The sequence below is a fragment of the Agelaius tricolor genome, unplaced genomic scaffold, assembly GCF_023055355.1.
Source record: "Agelaius tricolor isolate 1412-34295 unplaced genomic scaffold, bAgeTri1.0.p SCAF_3, whole genome shotgun sequence".
NCBI classification, from domain to species: domain Eukaryota; kingdom Metazoa; phylum Chordata; class Aves; order Passeriformes; family Icteridae; genus Agelaius; species Agelaius tricolor.
In genome coordinates, this window is record NW_027269263.1 from 14,966,893 (window position 1) to 14,993,123 (window position 26,231).

General features: G+C 41.3%; 1 protein-coding gene across 1 annotated transcript; it reads right to left on the reverse strand.

The window, feature by feature from the left end:
* Positions 1 to 640: 640 nt before the first annotated feature.
* TTLL12 (tubulin tyrosine ligase like 12) lies at positions 641 to 26,231 on the reverse strand. The gene is made up of 14 exons (XM_071422618.1): positions 26,068 to 26,231; positions 19,189 to 19,364; positions 16,961 to 17,159; positions 15,614 to 15,773; positions 14,892 to 15,022; positions 12,273 to 12,349; positions 8,154 to 8,270; positions 7,832 to 8,026; positions 6,192 to 6,303; positions 5,253 to 5,404; positions 5,098 to 5,179; positions 4,579 to 4,647; positions 2,967 to 3,105; positions 641 to 1,148 (listed from the first exon to the last, which is right to left on the reverse strand). Exons 1-14 carry the CDS (start codon positions 26,185 to 26,187, stop codon positions 997 to 999), a joined length of 1,881 nt encoding a protein of 626 aa, XP_071278719.1. The 5' UTR covers positions 26,188 to 26,231; the 3' UTR covers positions 641 to 996.

Below are 26,231 nucleotides of genomic sequence, written 5' to 3' on the forward strand. Positions count from 1 at the left end.
TGCTGCATGTTTGCAAGCTGGAAGCAAGGTTTAGAACACTTACACAATTTTATAGTTGTACTTTCTTCTTGAGCACATCCTAATTGCTGCAAACTAGCTTAAGTAATTACTACTCATACAATACATACGTCATGGCAGGCAGCAGAATTTTTTGCAGCTTGCATATATAATAGCTAAATTTCAGCCAAGTGACCCTGATTTGAGGAAAGAGTAGGAATGATTCATTTCAAATGGGCAATCCACTGCCAAATACCTGTCTCTTATGCCCTAAACTTCAAAGTCCAAAGACTGTTTGGGCTTCTAGCAGAGTTTTCAAAATTCCTTTCATTCCTTTAGGTTTCTGCATTCCTGTGCTGCTCCAGACATTGCCTCCTGCTCACATCCTCAAAAATCTGGTTTCTTTAAGGGCCAGGCTAAGGATGATAGCCATCAGAACAAGCTTCCTAAATGCTGTGGGGTTGTTTTCTCTCTTTTTAAATAAGGAAAATGGGATGATCCATAAAATCTTTAGTCCCATTAACCCCATAGTTCATTGCACTGAAATACCCTATTTATTATTATCATGATTTCCCACCCACCAGAATGTTTTCGATCTTTGTATAGGAGGGGTAGATAAGAAAGAGACATACAAACTCCAACATGATTCAGAAAATTATAGTTTTAATGTTGACACAAGGAACTTGTGCAATGTTTCCCAGCAAGCAAGCAATCAGGCTACCTGAAAAACAAATCCTACTCTGAGGCCTCCAATATTCAATAAACAAGACACTTTGTCAACACACAGCTATGTTTTACAGAAAGAACAAAAGCAAGACAAGGACAATGCAGACAAAGGGATTATCAATACAGTATATGGTATATTCTTCTGAGACAATTTTTTTTACCCTGGTGATCAGTACAGAAAAACAGTTGCATCAGCAGCTGATAGAACTGAAATATAAATCCTGCTGATAAGCATATCTGACAAGGAAATTGATGGAGTCAAATCTCCTGTGGTTAGACAATGTGTGTTACATGGCAGTTGTCTGTTTCATCCAGAAATAAGGTGCTGAAGACATCATTAAAAAAGGTAGGGTGGTATTTGCAGGCTCTGTCACAGTCAGGATTAAAGTTCACCTCCAAGATCTGAGGCTGCATCATTCTTTTCCCTGTCAAGGCAAACACAAACATTGCTGCTTAATACAAACTCTACAGAAATCCCAAATCACTATTTTTCTTTAATCCAGAAATTATAGAAAATTATTGGAAAAAGCATCTTTTGTGACCCAAACTGCCAAGCCAGTAGGGTGTTTTTGTTTCAGTAGGTTGGTTTTTATTGGAGTGACTGAAGTATGTTCTACCTTCATTATCCAGAGGACAATTATCCAACAGATTCTGGAACTACTGTGCTAATTCAGTGCCTTCTCTGGAATGAGAATTTGCAGCCATTCAATATGATCTCCCTGAATCAGCTGTTTTGCTTGTCAGTCTCAAACATCTTCAAGAAAACTCTGCTTCTCCTTTCACATTTCAGTACAAACCTTGCTTTCTTAAACCTCCTAGGTATTTAGCAGTCCTGTTCCTTTAACTGCAGCCACCCCCATCTGCCACTTCATACCACTCCTAAAGGAAGTCAGGAAATTTAACTTTCTCTTAAAACTTCATCAGTTCTGAATCAAATGCATTCTGTGCAGAGAAAACCAAAGGATTTTGTTTAACGTCTGGTGTTGAGATTGTTAAGTGAGGAACAACCTTCTGATGGATAAGTGAATCCTACTGTGCTTTGCACAGGAGCAACAAATCTCTTTGTCCACAGGCTGCCCACAGCTTTACAGCATTGCCACTGGCACCACCCCTCACTTTCAAAAGGCCAGGGACCTGTGCAGCTCATGTTCAGCCAGGCATGTAATGTGAGGTTGGTTCTTTTACTACAGTAGCTGTCCTCAATCCAGTAATGTTTGTGAGCTGCTTTGCTTATCCCATTCAGGACACCTCTGGGACAGGTGAAAGAGGATCCAGTGTGAACATAGCAAAGCACATTTAACCCTTGCTCCACCTCATCTCAGCAGCAAAGGCTCCATTTTATATCTCCTGTTTCTCAATCATTTCCCTCCATGAAAGCAACTCAATTTTCACAGAATCAGTTCCTGCAGCAGTGGCCATGGGGCACTCACCCAACACACAACATCTAATTGCTCTGCAGGCAAACGGGCCCAGGCAATCAACTTCTGTGTCCCAGAGAACCCAGTACCACACAAAGAGAGTATGCTCAGCTCCCTTCAGTATCCCTGGCAGTTCTCTTCGTGTTGGCACCTCTGCTACTTTTTTACCTCTACAAGGAACACATGTCTGAGTCAGGGACATTTACAGAACACTTCTGAGCCTCCTAGTGAGACAACAAACTATTCTGTCTGGCAGACTTTGCTACCAGTCCTCCATACTCCACAGCTGCCTGGAAGAAAGGCTTCAGGTAGGCAGCCATGCTGTGGCACTAACATGAAGCAGCCTCACTCACATGTTCTTGCAGAGACTTGGTAACAGCTGAATGTCAGCCCTGAGGACATCAACAGCACTGAAATGGTGAATGTGGTCCCTTCCCTGCCACAGTAAGTCACTGTGCACCGAACACTGCTCTAAGCCTGGAAGCCACAGGCAATTAGATGTCTCCAAGATTTTCATAGAGAGTTGTGTATTTCAGACATTTGTTTGGGGTTTTTTGTGTGTGTGGTGGTTTGATTGGATTCTTTTGGCCCCCCCGCCACCCCCCTGTTGTTTTGCTCTGTTTTTCTCCAAACAGAGAACAACAGCAGCAGGGAAACAAGGATGCAGCCCAGCAGCTGGCAGCTGCATCACTCCTGTTGAGCAGCATGGCAGATGCTATCCCCACAAATTTGCAACTTCGGGTGTCAGTGGGAGGCATGGAGAACAGACTTCTGAAAAGGTCCACAAACATAAACAATTCAACACTCAAATAAAGAGCTTCTCACCATCTCTGCTGGTGTCCCACTTAAGCATCAAGTCAATGGCATATATCGCTCTTGAAGATGGATAATCACAGATGCCAAGAGGGGCAGGTTTAGATGTAGCAGCTTGGAACAATTCAGCAAATGCCTTAAAAATACTCGCCTAATAACAGAAAAAGCAGTGAATTCTGAATGAGCAGTGAGCTTCCATAAAAGCAACACACGTTTCTAAGCACTTCATTCATGCAGTGTTTGAAAGGGTTTGTATAAATTGCACTACACAACAGATGAAAATCTGCACAGTACTGGCTTCCAAATGTGCATTTAGACCTAATGCCAACACAAAGAAAGAACTCAGCACCAGGCAATATCCATGGACTTTTCTGGGAAGCCAATGAATACTATGGAAATCCTAAAAATAGTGCATTTAACATTATAATTAACCCCCTTCTCAGGCATTATGCCAAGTATTGCACTTATGTGTAGAGGAGGGGAAAAAGAAAACCTAGGAGAGTTCTGTGAAAACCAGCAGTACAATTGTGAAATTCTTGCTTTTTTCCTGCCTATTCAGTTGTAGTCTTGCTTTGTTTTGTTCTGCAATGAAAAATCTTCTACCTATTTATACCCCTAAGAATGGTGGGGGGGGACATAGAAATTTGAAGAATGTATTACATAGGTATTTTGAAAAACAGTCAAATATCCAATCTGGAAATGAAATAAACCAGGAAGAACACAGAGATGTGAGTTTTAGCATTGAATTTATGCTGCAGTGAATCATTCCCTCTATTTTTTGTACACTGTACCACATTGGATAACCTACAGGATGTATTTTTACATCTCTCTTTTCACCCCTTGTAGTCTCTTTCAGACTATTTTAAAACCTGTCACAGTCTGAGTATACAAGGATCTAGTTAAAACAAATGTGAATTAATCTAGGAAATCAAGTCACAGTTGGATAATTTATGCACTTTTGAATGAATATGCACATATAAAGGCTCAGCTATCATTCACTCTGTTTTTTCCAGCTCCTAATAAATATGGAAGAATGAAAGAATTCAGTTTTGTGCATGTTTCTGAAGCAGCTCTTCACATTCAGCTTCTTCTTTCAAGCACGAATCACAGGAAAAATGAAAATCAATGAGAAGGCCCTCATGTGCCTTCCTCATGTTTTATGGAACTGTAGTATTTGGAGCTTCCTTTTTACAATAAAAAGATGCCCTGGTATGAGAGAACCATCTGTGTTCTTGTGAAAAGTCATCTGTGCAAGGAGCAGGGACAGGGCTCTGGCAAGGCTTCTAACACAGAGAAGCTGGAGCAGCAGCAGAAAACTCTACACTTGGGAGTAGTCAGGACTGGCTGTATTGCTATGTCCAACATAAAGAATTATCACAGTGTGATCATGAAGTAAAATTCTCAAATTATAAAATACAATCCTCTAACAATCAAGTATTTGAGGGCAAATTACACAGTTTGAAGTAAAGGTTAACATATGATCTCCTTTGTGATACACATGAAATATGTCTTCTAAAAAAAAATCCTAACAATCCAAGACTTTTGGAAAAGCTGATTTGCTGAGTATAAAAAACCCAAAACACATAACGAACATTTACATGAAAAAGATGAGTTGCTGACTTACTTGCACTGTTGTCCAAGGATATTCAGGATATTGTTTTTCAAACAGAGGAATAAAGTCTTCACAGTGCACCTAAAACAGTTCAGTAACATCAAAGGCTGTCTTGGTCAGGAATGACAAGAGAATGGAGCATCAAATATATTTGCCATTCATACAAATGCAAGTAGAGAACTAGGGAATTAAGACAGCTCCTGAATACCTTCCTTGTTGCAGGATTTCTTGTTGTAAAAGATCACACTAAGGCTTTGACAATGACAGGCTGTTGTTTTTTATAGTTCTTTTATTGTCTCTCTCAATGTGGATTCCATTCAGAACATAGGTTTGTATTACTTTACACAGATAGATAACCACAGGTGACTGGGGCAAAGAGGGGAAAGAGTCTAGGAAAGTATTTGCTTAGGACTTCAGGTGTTTTGAACACCCTGTTGAAGTGGATGTGAAACAGACTATTTGCTAACAGCAAACACCAGAAGATTTTCTACCAACAGAAAGGTGAGGGAGTGTTTTGGGCAGTTTGCTTACCTGTTTCAATGTCGCGCCAGGAGCGTAATTCATGACGGTGAAATGCTTCTCGTAGTCATCCAAGTCATCAAGCGAGAACACCCTAAGGAACAGAACAACTCCTCAGTTTGAGGGCTCCGTGTCAGCAGGTGCAGCCTGCGAGGGGAGGGCAGCACCTGTTGGAGAAGCGCAGCCAGAACACGTCGTAGCTGTAGAGCCGCAGGGGCTGCACCGAGCGCAGCAGCACCACATAGCGCACGTCGAACTTCACCAACCCCACGTCCTCACGCTCAAACAGCACCGGCTCCTCGATGTACTTGCACACCACCTACAGCACAGCACAGCACAGCACAGGGACAGCTCAGGTGAAATGCAAGTGTCACTGCACCTCGGTGACTTAGGGCAGCCCTGCCTGCATTTCAGCTTTTCCCCAGAAAGGTGCACAAATAGACAACGTTGCTTTTGTTCACACTCTGACTACAGGGTGTGGAAACATGGAGGCCAGGATGTTCTCATTTTTAAAAATCACAGATTTCTAACTCTGGTGACCTTGCTGTTTTGCAACAATTGTGAAGCAATTCCGTGTGCATTTCTGTACCTCAGAAAACACATGCAGTCCACACATCACCAACAAATGGTGCTGAAGCGAGCTCCAGTGCTCACACACAGTGAGGTACAGGTGGATGTTGCAGGCTCCCTGTAAAAAGCTCCGTAACTCATCTCCTGTTGGCAAGGGTGGTCCTTTGTGCCACTGAGCAATAACAACCAACCAGGGGACAGAAGCAATAATGTTCCCAAATTGATGAGCAATGCTAACTACAGCCAGTGTGTCTGTCTGCCAGCCTGAGGACTGGCTTTACAGCAGCACCACGCTGGAGTACCCCTTATTGCCAGGGCAAGTTTTATTCTTTACATAACGCAACATCAGGCTCTGAGTTCATCTTTGCAACAATTGGAGTTTACCAATTTGCAACTGAATCTACTCTGAACTGTATGCTTATGGCCAGCATATGTATTTTGAAGAATAAATTTCCTTTGTATTTTCAGACCTCGTTCTATGAAGCAGTTTTTTCAGCTTTGCTTTTTAAATCCCATTCAAAACTATGCCCTCTCACCTTTGGGCTGCTTTCCCTGTGCCTGATGATACTGTTCAGGTTGTTGGTGATGTGGGTATCCAGGCTTCTGGCCAGGTTCCACGGTTTGCATATCCAGTGATTATCTTCTCCTCTGGGAGAGAAAGTGAGAGAGCAATACCTGTAAGTATCCACCTCATTCATCCAGCTAAATATCCATTTGGCTGGATACATGTCTTCTCCTGAAAAAGTACTTTATAAAGCTGTGGGCTACACTGCAAGAATTAAGACTTCTGCTGACAGCTGGGAGGAGTAGGTCTTAGGAATAAGGGAGAGAAAAGGCAGTGGTACCTTTCACAAATTTTTTTTTTTTTTCAGTTAGGGCCTAACTCCATCTCATGCTTATCTCCTTCTACTGCATCTGACTCCACCAAAAGGGGAAAACAACCCATCAACAGCAACACCATGAACATGCAAAAGCAAGTCACAGTGTGGAATTGTTCTGCTAGGAGCCTGAGAACACTCTGGCAGGATAATGTGCAATTTTCCAAGTTGGTCCCTACTGACACCTCAAAATCATTCACATTAAATGACACCAGAACTCATCTCTTTGGGAAAAAAACCACACAGTTTATCAGCAGCTCACATGACAGGAAAATAAAACCACACCACCATTGTCTCACTTTCTAGCCCCCAGACACCTCCTGGGGCAAAATTCTTTGAGATATCCTTGAGAAAATCCAGCAATATGCTGGTCTTTCCACCTATCTTTTCAAGTCAGGACAGGGTGATGCTTGATGTCCTTTCCTCAAACTATTAAAGTATCATAAAGTGAGCTAAAGATAGCATTTAACTTCTGTTTTGTTTGTTTGAAAATTCCTACCACCTCCTTCCCATTAAGCTTAATACACACTGCATGCACTGTCAGTCCTTGATGCTGAAAAGGAATTAAACTACCACACACGAGGGACACGTGGCAGGTGTGCTCTCTCCTGGTCAATGCCAGTCCATGAGACATTATGAATAGCAAATAATGGCCAAATGAAACACCTGGCAGGTGTCACCATAATACACAAGCATCACCAAAGCAGCAACCTTTCAACCATAGTACTCCATGCCAGACAGAGCAGTAGCAAATGCTCTCTTTCTCTCTCACAAGAAGAGAAATCATAATTTCCACCCAAGGGAGCTGCACCAGCAGAAGTGTGGATTTAAAACCCTAAAGCTCCACAACTGCTTCAGTCTAACACCAATTTTACTTTCATAACCTTACAGAACCCAAGTACTTGAAACATTTTCCATTCCGGCTTAAGTACAAGAACAACTGCTACTGTTCCCTTGAAATAAAATCCCACACTTGTTGCAAACATATTTTGAGGCTCTGTATATCTGTTAAACACAAGAGGCAAGATCCTGACTAGGAAAAGAGCAAAGGACTTCAACTATGTATTCAAATCACAGCAAAGTTTCTGGGTTTCAAACTGCATTGCTTAATTACTTTTACCTAAAATAAAAACCTAAAAAGCCTCCACTTTTCAGGTAAAATTCACTTGACTATAAATGCAGCAAGAACTAAATCATGGTAGTGCAACAGCTGCCAAGACCAAAATGTGGGCTCCTGGTCTTTGAGGGAAGTGAGATCAAGACAGGACAGAACCTAAGGCAAAGGAAACACAAGTCACCTTCTGTCTCTTTGCTGGAAGCAGCTGATAAACTGAGGCAATTCTGTCTTGAGGTTAAAAGTCCGAGGCAACCACCTGGGCCCATCTGGTCCTCCAGCTCGTCTAGCAATGGATGCCAGGCAGTCTTTGACAGTCAGGAGGTTCTCACATGGGAACTGGTTCACCATTACCTCAGGCCTCTCCTCACTTAGCTTCCTACAATGCAAACAAGTGCTTGGTGAAGGGGGAAGGCTGGGGAGGCCTTTGGGAACACAGTTTTTATAGCAAAGAAATTTAAAAATAAGTATTATCAGGGGAATAATGAATCCCATAATTAATTAACCTATAATCTTTGAAGTGTGAGAAGTTGTAGAGGATGTCTGCCTCTCCCTCGTTGTCTGTGAATACAAAACGGGGATGTGTCAGGCTGTTGAGAACTTGAGGAATGTCTGTGAAAACCCTAGAAGAAAGAAGCACACGAAAGAAGAAAAATGTCAGTTTAGTTCCTGAAACTGATCAACTAATGCTTGAATAGAAAAAAAACTTTTATGTTTTTCCTGTATACACTCTCTGTGACAATCTCTTCTTGATTCACAAAAACAACTTAAATTGAAGTGGGATAGATAAAAAACTTGTGAGAGATTACCTAAAAATTATCTATTTTGAGATAGAAATATCAAAAGTAGTTTAGCTCTGACAGCTTTATAAAAACAACAGTTCAGAAGATGATGACTAAACCCCTGACACAGAAGCAGTAACATGAATTCACTGTTCTATATGAAATATCCAGAAATAAGAGTGGCCTTGTGAATGCCTTCACTCCTGAAAGAGCTGTAGAAATCAGCTTGCTGTCATCCACATGAAAGAAAGTCATAGGAAATCTTGTCAGCTTAATTCTGTAGCTTCAGAAGATTATTTTTGTTTGTTCAGAACTGTAAATAACACAAACATATGAAAGTAGGTACATTAGGTATATGCTGGGAATACAGAAAAGTTTGAGGCTTGATACAAACTCCCTCTCAACCTCATTTAAAATCACACAAAACACCAACCCAAACCTCACATACATTTCAGAATGTAACCAAGAATGAGGTAAATTGTTGTATATCTTAGGAAAGTTCCCTCTCAAATAAAACCAGTGACTTGGATGCTAAAATAAGCAGATAGAAATAATGGTTATTTTGATGACTTTATAGCTTTAAGTGAGGCCACTTAATTCAGAATTCATCATGTTAACTCAAAAAGCAAGACAGTTTTTTATTTCATTCTCATGGTAAGGAAACATTTGAACAGAATAAAAAACCACTAATTTTTTCCATGAGAAACTATTCTATTCTCCCTTCTCTCCAGATCTATTCTAAACAGTTGTAGAACTTTCCTCTCCTCTTCCACTACTAACCAATTGGAAAATATATTCCCCTGAGAGACACATCTCTAACTTCTCTAAAAAGATGGGCTGCAGAAATAGCCCAGTCACAGGGGGAAATAAATTCTTTAAAAAGCAAAGTATGTAAGGTGCTTTGCATAGCTCCATGTGTGAGATATTGTAATATTTATACTATTTATGCTGAAGCCTGTAACTGACAGAGCTGACTTCACTCTGGATGAAGGGAATCAGCCTGTTGAAAGAAGCCACCAGTCCTTCCTCACTGTTGCAAGAGAACAAAATTAGTATTTCCACAGAGTCCAAGTAGCATTTCTTCCTGCAATTTGTGGCTTCTTGGCTTCTCCTTGTAAGTTTGCACACAAGGGGAAAGTGTAATACCAAATATACTGGATCCACTACAAGTACTGCCAAACCCACAAGCTCCCCTAACATCCACTGGTTTGGAGCAACTGTTAGTCCTTGCTGGAGCAAGAGGAAATCAAAGTGGTGACCTAAAGACAAAAGGCCAATTATATAATGCTGTAACAAAGTTCTGAAGCATCCAAAATCTCCACACAAATAGGCAAGAAAGAACACATGCAGCACAAGAAGTACTAAAATTGAAGTTGTTCAGAAAATCCCAAACTGGTTCTTTACAAACACACCCTACAAGTCACTATCCTGCAAAGATCCAGTCCCAGAGCACTCAGGATTACATATTTGAAGACTTGCTTAAAATGCAGCACAAAAGTAATAGGGGAGCTCAATTTAGCTTTAAGTGCAAGAACATCATTGCAATAAGATGAGGGAGGTTAAGATTAGAGAGGAAATAAGGCCATTTCATTTGTTCTAAGGTAATACACTCATAATGCCACAAAAAGATACACAGAGGTAAGGAATGCACCAAGTCCCATTCTGGCTTTGGCAGAGGGCAGAACACCTCCACTGCAATCCTGTATTATCAGCCAAGCTATTTTGGACCTTTCAGTCCAGTATCAGTGACACACTGAACTAATGAAGCCAGCTAACCATGCCTCCCAAATGATGGATTTTTTCCCCTGGTCTCACTGAAGTCCTGGTAGGGATGCTATGAACTCTGGGATTAAAGATGACATTCAGTGAAATGATACAAGTAAGATAAATATGTTTAGATGTTACTTAACTTTAAACTCAAAATATTTAAAGCTAGGAAGCAGTTATGAGAATCAACTCCCACAGCACAGAGCTGACAAGACCAACCAAAACAAAGAGTTGCCTCATAACAGCTCTTTGGACATTCTAAAACAGTAACTGATGTAGCTGAAAAGAAACATGAAAGAGAAGATCAAAAGAAACAGAGATGATCAAGCCCAACACCAACTGGAAAGACTTTCCCTAATAAATCTGTCTTTGAAGCATTTAGTTCTTTGATTCTTTTTTTCCATTCAGCAATCAGCACAGCTGGATAGAACAATCTCCCCAGGGCAGCAGTTACTATGCTACAAGCCCTAATTAAATCTATAAATTTGCTGTATCAAACTAATTGTACTCACTCCCCTGCTTTTCAGGGCTCAGGTTAAACATTTATTTGATCTTCCACTCTCTGTCTTAACTCTGTTTGGATACTAGATGACTAAGAGTTTGTTCCAGGTTCTTAAGTTTGCAGCGTGAATTTCTTCTGAATCCCCTAAAACAGCAGCAATCCACAAAGGAGAGCACAAACATTACTAACAGGCTACACCCATCTACCCAGCTCCACATGTTCCCATCTGTCTGCCCAGGATGACAGCCCTAAAACCTTTAGAGAAAGCCAAGAGCACTGGAAGGCTGCAGCTCCCACTCAGTCATCTGGACTCTGAGATGCTGCTCTACCTGTGGAGGAACGTTAGTACACAAAATTCAGAGCATGAGAGAGACCTCACAGCCTTCTGTCCAGATATGAACAAGATAAAGGAAAAGGGAGGGAAGGCCTTAAGAGTACATTGACTGGGTGTGGATTAAATTTCTTAGAAGAAAAGTGGGAAGAATTTAATGTGCTTCCCCCTCCTTTTCTGCCTAATGTGAGTGCCATTCATTTGAAATGTAAGATACAAACTAAAGAGGTAAGTAGGGAAAAATATGTCAGTGTTTCTCAACACCCTAAGTATTGCTTTCTGCCTCTATCAGAATGCATCTGACTTTGACTCCTGTATCTGAGTACATCAGATGAAAAGTATCAGCTTTTGCTTATCCTCACAGTCACGTAACCAGAGATTTCAACCACAAATGAAACCTTGACTACCACTGGGCAAGTTAACAAATGTCTCTCCACAAGAAGTGACTTCTGATCCTCAGCACTTCTTCAGTGTGAGTACACCTACCAAATACATTTTAGTGCAACTTTACCATTTAAGCAAAAGGTTTCAAGCAAGAACTCTGATCCCAGTGTCAGAGCACAAACACCCCGGAGTACAACTCACAGCACATGCTAAGCAATGGTTTGTTCTGGAATAAAACCAGTAACAAGGCAGCCTGGCCATGCAGCACCACCGTTTTTGCTCAAAAAAATCCCTTATCTTTGCAATGTTCTTCCAGCTTTCTTCTGAAATGGTTTCACAGCATACAGCTCATTTTTGTAGTAAACACATGTCCAATTTAAAACATCCCAGGGTTTTATAGGATTCCTGTTTGGTAATGCCACCTGAACAAGGGGAATAGTCTGTTATATTCACACAGCACAGAGCAACCCCTGTGGACATACATGCTATAATGCAGAAAAGTCTTTAGTGTCTCTTCTACACCTTAAATCATTCTTAGTGAAAACAACACTGTGTAACTTAGTGTTAAAACATGATGCAACTTTTCTTTCACCCAGAAGGTGGCACTTACTAAAAAAAGGAAACAGAAAACCAAACTAAATTTACTTTTTAGAAATTATGTAAGTGACAATTCGTTCACTTTGAAGAATAAATCCAAGAGCGGTAACTAGTAAGTCAGAATTTTAGGCAAGTGGCTCCATACAAACCCACCTTTAACTTGCCTCTGTTGTTCAAAGATGGAAAAGGCTGTTCAGCCTGAACACACTGCAATTACTGCACATAATTGTGGTAAGAAAACATTTTGTTTGTGGATACATACTTGAAAACTTTGTCTTTGGCATAAACTGGTGGATTTATCGCTACAGGAAGTTTTTCCTTGTTTTCTGCTAAAATTGCCTAGAAAACAGAAAACCACAAAAAGTTAATTCCAGTCAGAATGAAAGAGTCCATTGCATGTCTTACTCCATTCTCTTTGGTGCAAGTGAATTTCAGCAAAGTTACAATTCCATTATGTTGTGTACTATGTTGTTCAGAAAAAAAAAATCAGTACAAGAACAGAGGCAGAAGGAAATCCTAACAGTAAAAAGGAGTAAGAAATAAGGCTTCAAGATCAGGGCACATCAACACTGCTGAATGACCCTGAGAAATTCTTGTCTCCTAAACATGAAAAAAAAAATTCCTCAAATCACAGCCAACCATATGCAATAGAAGACAAAGTTGTTGTATTTCCAACAAAATGGAAGACTGACCATTTAGTTGTGATAGTTTGTTACAGATGGCTAAAAAAATTATAGGATGTTGGAAGCCAATTCTGCTCCTGTGAAAATGAGCAAAACGTTTTTTGCAGTCTTCAGCAGCAACCATGCCTGCAATGTCTCTCTCTATCCTGTACAGCCCCCCTCTGACTGCTAAAAGGAAATACACTTCTGTATCCCTGCGGATGCCCTGCAAAAGGAAAGCAGCTCTCAGAAACTCTGGGACAGGAGAAGTACATCTTGAGAAAGAAAAGCAGCTGCTGCTGTGCAACAGGCTCTTTGAATTCCAGCTGATCCAGACTGTCATAAATTGCAGTGAGGTGTCTGTCCAGCCACATGTGCACCTCTTTACCCTTAAGGTTGGTAAAGCAATAAAATCCTGCTTAAGTGGAAAGACAAACAAAACCACAATGGTAATCAAAGATCTTAGACATCACCTTCTGAAACAGACTGGGCAGGAACAAATACAAAATAATGGTTGCAGCCACTCCAGAAAAAGAAAGTAGCTTGTACTTTTAAGGTGAGAAGATTACAATTCTCAGAACAGTACCAGAGGATGCATTACTGTGTTTTTTGCTGCTCAAACCCAGGGAGCTGTTGAAATCTCCCTAGTCCCATGAGATACTTCCTCCATCCCAGACATTTCATTAGAAGCTGCCTCCCCTGACACTTGTTCCTGCAATCAGTGCCCCATCATCACCCACAGTATCATTTAAGTTACAGCCTTTGTGGTCTGTGTTGGAAACCAGAATTGGATAACAGAATAAAAAACAGGTATCAAAAAGTTAAGTCAAAATGTTGCTGAGTTGCCACAGCAACTGGGATTATTTTACATATAATGAGAACTGTCAGCAACATGGTATCTCTTTCTAGCTGTATCACCTTTCTAGCTGTATCTAGATGTATCTCTTTCTAGCTGTGTCACCTTTGGTGTCTAGGGATGTGGCATGTCCTGAGCCACTCCTCACTGGTTTGTCACTAGCTGAGACTTTCTTTTACTCTAGAATGTCTAGCAGTAAATGAAAGCTCTGTTGGCTGGTTCTAGCATCAGTAGAGCTCTCATCTCCCCTCAACAGCTGAGTGGCAGAGACAGTTTAAAAAAAAAAGCTACCTTGAAAAGATGTTTTTAAGGTAGAGTGGTAAAGGAGGATTCTGGACTCATTTGCCACACAGTTCTTTAACTTGACCCGATCATACCAAAACAGAATTAAAACATGCAAAAGTTGCCTTCTCTGAGACCAAGGCACTTTTGCCAAGAGAATACATATAAGACAAACTCTGGGTGCATTGCTGTTCCTCTGTTAATGCAAAGTACAGGTCTTCCAAAAATGCAAAATCACAACCAACCAATCTGCCTTAGGTTACAAGGCAGCCCAGTTATTATGAGTGTACAACTTTACCTAGCAGAAGGTTAACTTCACTTCTGACTAGATATTGTTAATAACAAGCTGGATGGAGCATTTTCTGCCTCTCATCCACCATAAAGAAACACAGGGTTGGGGTTTAGAAGCTGTATTTTGAATGCTATTAGTAGCCAGTAGCATCCTCATAGGTATCAGTTTCCTAATTTTTCTAATATGTGAATCTCATGTAGACATTGTTCATGACAAGGAGATTCCAAACATTCATTTCACATCCTTAAAATATCCCAAACGTTTATTAGAAAGGAAACAAACTGAATCAGTACTTTAGAAGAGTGCCATCAACTTAAAAATGTTTCTGCTCCAATATTTATTAGTTCTAAACCACAACATAGCCCAGCATCCAGTCTGAAAAATTAACTTTTCTTAAAATAATAAAACAAATCTTTCTGTAATTCAAGACTGAACAGCAATGCTACAATAACAAATTCAATCAATAAGCCTATTAGGCAATGTATCAAACATCTACCTGGAAGATGGATGCCTCATACGAAGTACCTTGTAGTGTGCTTATAAAAATAGCCATGCAATACAGCAATAAAATATTAGAACTTGTTTATGTTGCTCCAGTATTTAAACACTTAGATATTACGTATAAGACATTTCTTGTCTCACTGTGCTTTGAATTGTTTTTTTATTTTAATGGCTGTCCTTTGAATCAGTCTTTAAAAAGAAGCAAAATCAGAATTCTTGCAATGCTTTTCTAGACTCTGCCTCTTCTTAAAAGAGATAAGATATGGAATTAACCTGTTAAAATCATACCTGGTAATGCTCATCTGGTGGCTCTGGAGTAGAAGAGCTGACATCCAACACTTCAGGCACCCAGGGTAACAAAACACACTTCCTGATCAGGCGATCCGTCTCCCCGTGAGCATAATCACGAGTGACTTCATCTGCACCAAAACCAGGAGAACCTTTAGGAGCTGCCTTTCATTTCCCACTGAAAATCTTCAAATGACAGCTGCACAGTCAATACCAGCACAACTTTTGTTATTTAAATAAAAATTAGAGATAATTAATGAAATGTGATAAAAGAAGTATTATTGAGGATGTTTATCTTCTCCACGTGATGGAGGTAGAGGGTGGCCTCTGATTAAGATTACAGGAATAAATCATTGGCCTGGTGTTTCCCAACTTTCAGAGCCTGACTTTCTGACTCAAAGCTACAAACACAGATTTTAAGGGATTTTTCTTTTAATCCTTCAGATGACTGAATTTGCAGTTTCACTAAGGTAGTGATGCAAGATTTAAATTCTCTGTCAATAAAACAATAGCAACATTTTTGGACTGCTAAAGGTCTGTATCCTAAAATGCAGAAACATTAGCCAGAGAGAACTTTTATATTTGACAGTGTTACAAGAATGCAGCCATTTTGGTCTTGAAACATTTGTTCTACTGTGAAATGTTCAATGATTTTTTAAGAACTGGCCCATTTTCTATTGCAAGCTTTAAAGAAAACCCCAGCTCCTCAGACACACACTCACCACCAGTTTCAAGGTCTCTCAAAGGCCAGAGAATCGTGTAAGCAATTTGTTGAGGCATATAAAACAGAGGTGCTGCTGCAAAACTTGGCTGGTCTGAATGCTGAATGCGTGATCCAAATTCATCCATGATGTACCAGACAGGAACCTTCTCCTCTGCAGTCTGCATGAATAAACAGAGGGGGACATCTCGCACACATGGACTGCAGGAAAAGCTCCATGAGACAGAGGCACTGGCAGCACCCTTACACCACTTCTCAGATTTCTGCTTCAGCCTCCTCTTTCTTGTGCTACTGCTATTGCCTACCAGACCCACTTTCCCTGAACCAAACCAGCTGCTTAAGACAGCTAAACCAGCAGAAGGCTGCTTGGTAGGATTAGTTTTCCTTCAGTTTCTCTCAGAATCAATCAGCTAAAAAGTGTCTGAAGTTTAAGTGTGAAGGAGAGCAACACTGCCACCTGCAACAACAGCTGGCTGCAAGTGTGGAGGCTGCATTGTCAAAGCGCCCCTTCCTGCAACACTCATCACGAAAAAATCCTGAATGAGAAAATAAACTTTAAATTGCTTGGTAGCACTAATGTGGCCTTTTTATGGAGGCAGAAATGGAGCAGAGAGAGTAGACTTGAGATATTTCCTAGAAAAGTGAACAGAAGACAAGTTCAGCTACAGGATGAATTAACTGTCTTCTGGAAAATCACTTTCCAAGTAGTAATACAGATAATTCCATTTCACTCACAAGCTATTCATGACAAATTGAGAAACAAAGAGATAGGATAGAAAGACTCAGAGATACTGTTCAGATTTCCCTTTCATTTAAGGAAAAAGTCACACTGAATCCCCTTCTCAGGGATTTTTCAGACCTGATTCTACTGTGAGTTAAATTTGAGCTTAAATGATAAAGATGACCAGTCCAGAGAACAATCTCAAGACCCTGAGCTAATAGGGGCAGTCTGATCATGCTCTCACTTCTCAGGGCTAGCCCTGCCCATTCTGCATAGGGCTGAGGCCAAAGAATTCATCTTTCTCATCTTTAATTCAAAAGACTCAAAAAAACATTGGAGCTCCAATGCAAACAGTACAATAGGGTTTTCACCTGCACCCCAAGGGTTGTATTCCCTCAAAAATGGCATGTGTGCACTTGAAGCGTTTGAAGGCTCAAGACATGTTTGCACAGTGCTGAAGGGCTAGAGAGGGCAGGGTGACCAAATCTGGTGTGGTCTTACCCACACACCCTAAAAGCAGCATCTGCTCTCCTTCCAATGAGAAAGAATGCCTGTAAGGATCTTTGCTAATATTCATGTATTGGAACATATCCACCCCAAAATTTTTAGCATCCCGTACAGTCTTACCCCTTGAGAGAGCTGGTAGGTCTGGCTGTACTTCCACATTTCCTGCAGCACTTGCTCGATGCTGCCCTCGTCAGGGATCTCTCCGTGGAAGGGGATGCCCATGAGGTTGGCCATCCTGTGCAGCAGGCCGGGCACGTGGCGCAGCTGGTGCCGCGCATGCTCCACGCGGAAGGTCCAGGCATGGTCGACGAGGAACACGCTGCAGGAGAGTTGGGGTGGCATCACACCCCAGGGTGCTGTTACCCCCAGGGCTCTCACACACTCACACACACACACACACACACACACACACACACGTGCTCTGAACAAATGCTGCCTTTCCCTGGAGATGGTGTGATAGCTAATCTGCTCTGAGTCACAAAGTCACTCCCTGAGCACACACTGGGGCATTGCAGGAGCAACTTTCCAGCAGTAATTTACACTCTGGTTTTGCTCTAGAAAGCTTATGGTGCATTAGTGAGCATTTCCATAAAAATGAGGAGCAGATAAAGAACAGGCACTCAGTTTATTAGTTTATTCCCTTTAAAAGCCAAGAACACAAATGCCTTCCCTTTTTACCACTATGAACTCTACTGCAACAACCTGATAGTCTTGCCTTAACCAGGAAAACAATACACTCTTTTGAAAAATTACTTGAGGACCTTGTTAGCCACAGGGTTTGTGATATCTACTGTCATCTGTAAAGCCAGGTGGAGAAGTCTGATCATCAGAAGCCTGTATGTGCTATTAAAAGAAAATGAGCAATAAGTTTCAATTGTTTCCATTTGTTTTGGTTTTTTTCCTTTGGGTAGGGGTGGGGTGTGTCACCAAATCATTTTTAGAAAAAATTGCATTGCTTAAAAAATTTACAATCTAACCTAAAATAAAACCATACATATCTGGCACAGCTTCCCTTGACAAGTTTAATCCTTGCTTAGGCTGCATGACTTTTAGAAAAAACCACAGTTTTTCAAACAGAAGGGTTCTTCACATTTTGGTCATATCATCTGACTGAACAATTACAGAGAAAAATCTGAATTCTACTTGCTAGCAAAATCCCCACACCACACAAAATACCCTCCACAACACCTATATTTCAGAAAGCTAAAAACATGTTAGCTGTCACATAAGGCAAATATGGTTGAACAATTATTGTATCCCAGATTCCACACACACATGAAACCTAACTTAATTTTAAAATTAAAGACTCCTATGAATACTAAGGTCAAGCTCTTTCAAAGAATGCTAAGGTCAAGCTCTTTCAAAATGTTAGCAAACAGGTGTATTGGTGTTCTGCTCCCACATTCAAACTACCTGAATGCTGCAAAGAAGCCCAAGATTATCAAAGGAGCTGGTTTTGAACTTGATAATTCAAGTGCATTCTCAGGTTTAGAAAGGTGATTACTTAGGATAAGGCAGGGCACATACTTATGAATCTTTGTTGGTTTTACTCATCAAGCTTAATTTAAATTTTTAGGTTTTGCATGTTTACCAAAGATCTAAAAAGTATGAATGGTCTCAAAGAAGTTTTACAGAACTGAACAGAACTGAACTTAGATCTCCAGCAGAGATGACTTCATCTCACTGCTTTTTATTAATGTATGACAAATACCCTGTTCTATATCTGAAACCAGTAAGAACACAAAAAGCAGTACTATAACATAAAGTTGTTTCTTACACAACTTTATACTAGTCTTATACATGCCTCCTAGTCTTACATTCATGACAGATAAGCTGATTGTTAGCGAGAGAACAGTAATTTAATATATTGAATTCCACACACATGCACACGACCACTCTTGAATTATATTTCAGCCAACTGAAGGAAATGGAAGCCCACAGAATATTACTGTGAGTACCTTGGCATGAGGTTTGTGGAGATCACAAGTATTTCTTTAGTTTTTTTTCCACAGGCACACAGTCTTGCAGATACAAAGGTTTGCTTTATTTCTGCAGAAATCATTTCAAGGTTGCCTTTTCCTTATTTTCTCCCCGAGTTTACTAAAAACCAATTTCTAAGTATCTTCCTGCATGACTTAAAAAGGAACCACATTAGGATATTTGTGCTCCCAGTACCCTTTGCAAGGGGTGCTTCATAGCATGCATCTTTCCTCAAACATACAGCTATGTCTTAGAGGTGGAAAAGAGGATTTCTGAATAGGTTCCAACAAGTCTCAAAGCAAGTCACTATTATTTTAGGGTTTCACACTACTCAAAGACTGAACAATATTTTCAAAATCACAACTCACCTATTGGGATTAGAGGCTTGAAGTCCATTCTCATTTGTTACAATAACTTTGAAACAAGGTCCATTTCCAGGATTTGGTTTCTTTTTAAATTGTTCTTCCATTTCTTCATCAACTTCTTCCTCCTCATCCACCTCTTCTACTTGCATTATTCCAAAGTAGTCACCAGCATCAAATATCTGAGATGGAAAGTGCAGAAAATATCATGCAACGGGATAAGATAGAACTCTGGTATGCACAATGAGACACCTGCAGACATTTCTTTCCTGTAATCTGATAAAAAATGGCATTTTTAACTTAAGAGATGAATGAACAACAGTATTTATTCTTTCACATTTTAATAGAGCTGTTTGTTTGGGAAGTTTCTTTAGTCAATATTGGCAGGAAGTTTTGTTGGTTTCTTTGGCAGCAGCAGGTCTACTAACGATTGCCTATCAGTTTAACGTCTCATTAAGAATTTTAGAGGCTGAAAACAGAATACCCTTGCTCAACCTTTGCTAAAATCAGTAATTTAAGACCTGCAAAACTGAGTGTTACCCAGGCTCCACAACCATACTAAAGTACATTAAGATCCCTGAAGAAAAAGAGCTTTTCCCAATTGAGTTCTGAACCAGTTAAGAAATCTCAGCCTGCTTCTCTCTCTCTTCTTTCCCTATTAAAGGAACTATCAGTGCTCACTCACCCCCAGGTAAATTGGGAGAGTCCTTATATTGCTATATATAAAATTAAGTTTCATACACTTATGTCTACTAAGGTGCTGAAAGGGGTTTGTTTACATTCTTGCCTACTCTGGATGCAACAATTCCATCTAGAACATACAGAAATGAGGGCAGTCACCACACAGGGCTCCCTTCCCAAACAGTGGGCTTGCATATCTGGCAGAATTAAGACTCTGCTGACAACTCTCATCATTTCAAAATGAAGACATGCTTTTAGGAAGACAAAAATAGGTAAAGCCTCCAAAGACTGTTGAAATTTTTCAGAAAGAATTATTTTGCTAGAATCACTCACACAGGCATGGGCAGACAGATCATTTGCCTCAATCTAATATGACTAAAAAGTAGCAGGGAAGGAGAAAGGTCTAAAGTGTGAGCTCTCAAGTTACTGGTTCAACACTCCAAACCTGCAATAGTCCAACACACAGCCTGCAATGCCACATTATTAAAATTCATTACTTCTATATATTGACAACTTCTTAGCTGTAAAATGCCAGTGGCAGCAACAAGCTTCTATTTGTTCAGGTGAGTGTTTCTACAGGACAATTATTTTTGCTAAGCCTCAACAGGAAGATGAGGAAATCAACTCCATAATTGTGAAGAAAGGGCACCTAGAAAAAGCAGACAGTTGCTCAAAGAGGGAGTGTCCACCATTACAGGGAGAAAGTCAGCAGGACAGCAACAGCTACTTCTCATCTTAAGCCACAGTTCACAGATCAGATCCAAGTGAAGAAGTATCTGAAATTCCCTTCTGAGGAACAGGGGATGGTATTTTCCTCTGGGATGGTGGAAGCAAAGGGGAGGGGACCATGTTGGATAAAAAATCATAGAATGTCTTGGGTTAGAAGGGACCTTAAAAGATCGTCTTGGTTCCATCCCTGCTGCCATGGGCAGGGATGCCTTCCAGATGCTAACAATAGCTAACAGCTATTAGCTGTTATTAGCTAACAGCTTCTTAGCACACAGCTTCTTAGCTAAATGCTAAGGAGATGCTAACAGTATGTTGGCTAATACATGCATATGCATCTTTTTAGGGTAAAGAAAATTATTCTCCAAACAAACTTACTAGAGATTAAAACCACACCTATTAAAAAAAAAATCAGAAATTTAGTTTCTTTCACTTCAGCAGGTATCAAAATAGCAGTTCCAATTTATTTCTAGTTTTCCAGTTGCTAGAAGAGGATAACATTACTCAGTAATAAGCAGTATCAAAACCTCTTGCTGTTCTAATAGTAGCTTTCAATTCTTTTTCAAGTCTCTGCACAGTTACCTTGAAAATTTGTAGTTATTGAACTTCATGTAGCTGCAGGCAGGTCCCAGAAAAAGGAAGAGCCCTTCCCTGTGCTCACAACTAATTTTTGTCAGATTGGCTCCCAGCTGGGTGAGCTCCCTGGTCAGGTTAAGGGCACAAATGCTAATCCCAGCCCATGGCAGCCAGCAAAAGCAGTGCCAGGAAACACCTTCCACTCTTCCCTGAAGTGACACTTCAGTGCTCCTGCCTGGATCAAGGGCCATCCTCAACAACCTCATTAGCCAGCAAAGAAGCAACAGGCAAGTGAGTGGGAATCATCAGAAAATGAAAAGTGTAAGTGTGACTCAGGGGAACCACTTGGTATGTGCTGCATCGTGGCACTGTGTGTGTTCTCCACACTTGGTTTTTGTCTTAAGGAGTTTGTGAGAGGGACAGGAGGCCAGCCAGCGGCTGACTCAGCTTCAGCCTTCCCTCAGGACAGGCTCCACCTGTTTACCAAACACCCACAATGAATATCGAGTTCCTCCATAACACTAAGGGGAAGCTGTTGCATTTATATTTTATTTTATTTTATTGTATTTAATATCATCTCAAGACTGAAAAATGAAGGGATTCCAAATGCCCTAAGCCAAAATTTGTCAGAGGGAAAGACCAAACTATCAGATACACCAGGCTGTAGCAGTTGCATTTAGCAAAAATCTCCACTTTTAATACCTTTACAGAATTATGCTTAATGAAAAATTTCTTCTAGAGAATTTATAACCACTTAAAAGTGAACTATGTGTATTCCTCACCCAAAGCAAATCACACTTCTCACAGCAGCAGCAGCTCAAGACCACCTTAATCAGTGGCTTTTTGTGAGGGTTTTGCTGTTTTTTAAACTCATAATTGATAATACAAGCAGTTCAGCAGTTCACGGATGGGTTTGGCAGAAGCACCTTGTTGTCAGTGTGGATACACAGACAGTTCTGTGTGTCCTCTCTTCCTCCCTCCCTTTGAGCCAGGCTGTCACACTGAACCTATTAACACAGCAGCTCCATTAAGGGAATCTTAAGTAAGCTCCTTAAGCAAAAACCAGCTGGATAAGATCACACCACCAATCTGAAAAGTAATCTCTGGCTTGAAGCAGAACAGGGAGAGCTCACATTAAGTATTCCACCAGTGCAACCAATAACTTCTAGACAGCAAAAAGGTACCAACACATTCCAGTGGCACAACTGCTTGCAAGCAAAACATGTTTGGGCAAAAATCCCTCCCTCTGCATGTTCAGGTACAGTTCCAACCTAACCAACCCCAGCAAACCAGAGAACTTGATACCAAAGCAGGTACATGTCACGACAATTACCACACAGGCATCTCTAGCAAATTCTTTTAAGGCACACTGCAAACTGCTTTGAAGGCCACAGGTAACCTCTAAGCAACAGGCTGCCTTCCACTGCTCTGGAAAATAAAATCTAGCAGTATTATCATGCTGCATTCCTTCTAGTAATTAATTAAGAGCCTCCATTTCTAACTGGGATGAAACTCTAAGCGGTCTTTTGCCAGCAGCATCTGAGGGCTACAAAAATCTTCCTGCATTACAGAGAAATATAACTGCAAAATAACTTAGTGTATGGCTGGAATAGAAAAAGAAAAGATTATGAATAAATTAGATGCAGGCACTGTATTTTCCAGGCTTATAAACATACTATACAGTTTATTCAAGAGCATAAGAAACATTCACTACACTAGAAACAGAATTTCAGCACTTATAATGAATGATTACATATGCATATATTTTATTTTTCAAGTTTCTGCCAGAAACACAAAAAGAATTTCCTCCCAACAGATGCTGAATGTTAAATGCAAATGAATAACTAAAGGCAGGTTTACCGATCTAGCAGTTACACCATGTTTTGAATGAGCAATCCAATTACATAATGCTCTCAGAAGGAAACCTGCTCCAGCAGATCCCAAGGTAAATTAAAAAAAAACTAAAAACAACCAAACCCTCCACTTCTCACAGGCTTTGGTGTACACAGTGGAGGGAGGGTTGAAATATGTGTGACAGTGTTGAATAACAGTTGCTTGGGCTGGGTTCTAGAGGTATTGATGCAAGAGATATTTTTATCTGTATTATAGATGCAAATTTTTCAAGTTCTATGCTAGAAAGTTTTAATCTTTGCAGCAGGTTAGGACAAAGGAAAAATTCCTCCTATTTAACACATGTCACAAGAAACATCCTATGTTCTACACTGCCCTGGGGTTTTGCCCCCTGAGTTATATTTTATTACCTAGATTCCCAAAACCATTTCACCCCTTCCCCTCACCTCCTTTTCTTTCTTTACTGCTGCTCCTCCAGCCATTCTGCATAGTCCAGTTCTAAGTAAGGTCCTGTGACTCTGTCTCTACCTCCTCAAGAGGTTATCCCAGTCCACAGCACTCCTCACAGTAACTTTTCCTGGACACCCCAATTTTCTCCATATCCTTTTGCCCTTCTTCTGGGCAAAAACCAGGAGCTGCAGCAGTAGAGACAAGCACTCAGCAGCTTGCTTTATCTTCCAAAGCTCACTGAAATAATTAAGTCTCTTTTTCCACACACACTGCTACATTTAGTACAGAAGAGCCTGCTCAGCCACTACTGCAAGTAAAATGAAGCAGCAGGAGCAGTCTGCTGCCTTAGGGCATGTGCTTTCTTCCTTCTGCCTTTCATCATTCCAGCCTCCGTAAAAACATCAGCACCAGGGATCTCTCCTCGCTCTATTGTCCTACCTTCTCAGTGTTACACCCTCCCAGCAAAGCTGCTAACAAGCAAGGATTTCAGCCACAGGTCACAAATCTCAAGCCTGCATTAGGTCACAGCACAGGTTCAGTTTGCTACCTCCAGCTTCACACCGGCATGTGGAAACATAACAGCTCTCAACTTTGGGTTTTCTATACTGTCTTCTGTTCCATCCTCTTCCAGGACATCCCTTCTCATACCCTCCTACCTAAGCAGAGCAGCAGATATTCTGTGGTGGTGTTCCCAGGGGTCCCAGGATAAGGGAAGAGATGAGAATGTTGACTCCATGTTTCAGGAGGCTGATTTATTATTTTATGATATATACTACACTAAAACTATACTAAAATAATAGAAGAAAGGATTTCATCAGAAGGCTAGCTAAGAATAGAAAAGGAATGATAACAAAGGCTTGTGACTGACCGAGACAGTCCAGACAGCTGGACTGTGACTGGCCATTAATTAGAAACAACCACAGGAGACCAATCAAAGATGCACCTGTTGCATTCCACAGCAGCAGATAACCAATGTTTACATTTTGTTTCTGAGGCCTCTCGGCTTCCAGGAGAAAAAATCCTAAGGAAAGGATTTTTCATAAAACAAGTCTGTGACAATATTCCTGCTCCAAGTTCCTTGCATGAATACTTACTGAGGGGGATGTAATTCCACAAGGAGTTTGTGACTGGGCATATGCTTGAGATAGTATAGATTTTCAGTAATCTTCTCTGTAATAAACACATATTCCTGTTATTAACACCACCACACAACAGACTGAAAGCTGCAGGAACATAATCAGACCTTTCCTGACTATAAACACTCATATCATGACTTGCAATGCTTTTCTCCTGTTCCTACTTTGGAGCTGAGATGGGGAAAAGAAGCACTCAGGTAATTAAAAATTACTTTACCTGTACATGGGTGTTAAACTGCAGTTCCCTCATCTTCTCTACCATTCTATACTACCAGCTCAAACTTCTCACCCCATCTCACCCATTTCTTCACTGCTTATCCTGCCTTCCAGCAAACCAACACTAGTTGCTTTCTCCAGTTATCAGATCTCTTTCTCTCCCCAGGACTAGAAATTCACCTCATTCATATCCTCTTCTCCAGGTCAACTCCTCCAGTCTCCCTCAAGCACTCTCAATTCTCCAGACGAAAGGTTTTTGCCTCAGTTCCTTGTTCCTTTACTCCCACAAATCAAAGACAGCTTTCCTCATCACTGAGGCTGGGCTGCAGATGTGCAAACAGAAAAAAACTGTCTAAATACAACCCGTGTCTTTACAATCTGTTTAAAATCACTCTTTTGCTTGTCTTTGTTTCTCTTCCCTTTCTCATCACAAAGCTCCAGGAAGCAAGCAGATGGTTGCTATAAAGGTGAAAAGGGATACTCCACCCTGCAGTGTGCCTGTGCCTCCACATTCCCTTTAGCTCAGGGCCAGGGGCAGCTTCACCTGAAGAATACTGCCTAAGCCAGATAACTCATGCACACATGAGATGAGCTGGCTGAGCTCTGCACAGTTATAAGTGACTGACTGCAGGGCAGATCTGCGTGGAAGTGAACTGGAAAAAAAATTAAAAATCAGGCAAAAGCCAATCCAAACCATAATGGATTATGATATGACAACATCCTGAGTCTAACACTACTACGGTTGCTGTTTTTTCTTAACTCTCTTTAGCATAAAAAGCTGAAGGGTTGAGGACATTGTCCTGCATTTGCCTGGGACAGAGATAATTTTTTTCTTTGAAGCTGGTAGAATGCTGTGGTTTTTTCGATTCATCACCTCTCTCCAGTACTGTATCGCTAGTTACGAGGCTTTCCAAACGCTTCCAAACTTCACGCCGACAACAAAAAGACGAAATCAGATATGTACAATACACCTGACGTCTTTTAGAGCCCCGAGCTGCAGTCTCGGTAACACAACCCGCACCGTGCCTTTCCCGCTGTCCCCTGCTGAGCAACACCGGGACTCTCTTCTTCGCCCAGGGCTGCAGGGGCTGCCCTCAGCACGGCTCTCCACGGCTATTCCCACGCCGCCGCTCGCCCATCTCGGGGCTGCTCCCTCAGCGCGGCTCTCCCCCGGCCCGGGGCTGCCCTCCGGGGCTGCTCCCTCAGCGCCGCTCTCCCGTGCGGAGCCGCCCCAGCGCCGCTCACCCACCTCTCCGCGCAGTTTGCGGCTCAGGCTCTCCCAGTACTGCGTGGGGACCCGCGATGCGCGGAGCGCGGCCCCATGCAGGGCCACGAAGGCCGCCAGAGCCTCCTCACCCTCTCCCGCCATGGCCGGGCCGGAACGCGCCGGGCGGGGCCGAGGGCGGGCGGGGA

Excerpts from the sequence above, each read along its gene's own strand:
- TTLL12 (XM_071422618.1), bottom strand. The coding sequence starts at position 26,187 with ATGGCGGGAGAGGGTGAGGAGGCTCTGGCGGCCTTCGTGGCCCTGCAT. Across the intron at positions 8,027-8,153 it reads TCACACTTCAAAGATTATAG|GAAGCTAAGTGAGGAGAGGC; the intron begins GTTAATTAATTA and ends TTTGCATTGTAG. Across the intron at positions 1,149-2,966 it reads GTGGGACACCAGCAGAGATG|GGAAAAGAATGATGCAGCCT; the intron begins GTGAGAAGCTCT and ends TTGCCTTGACAG.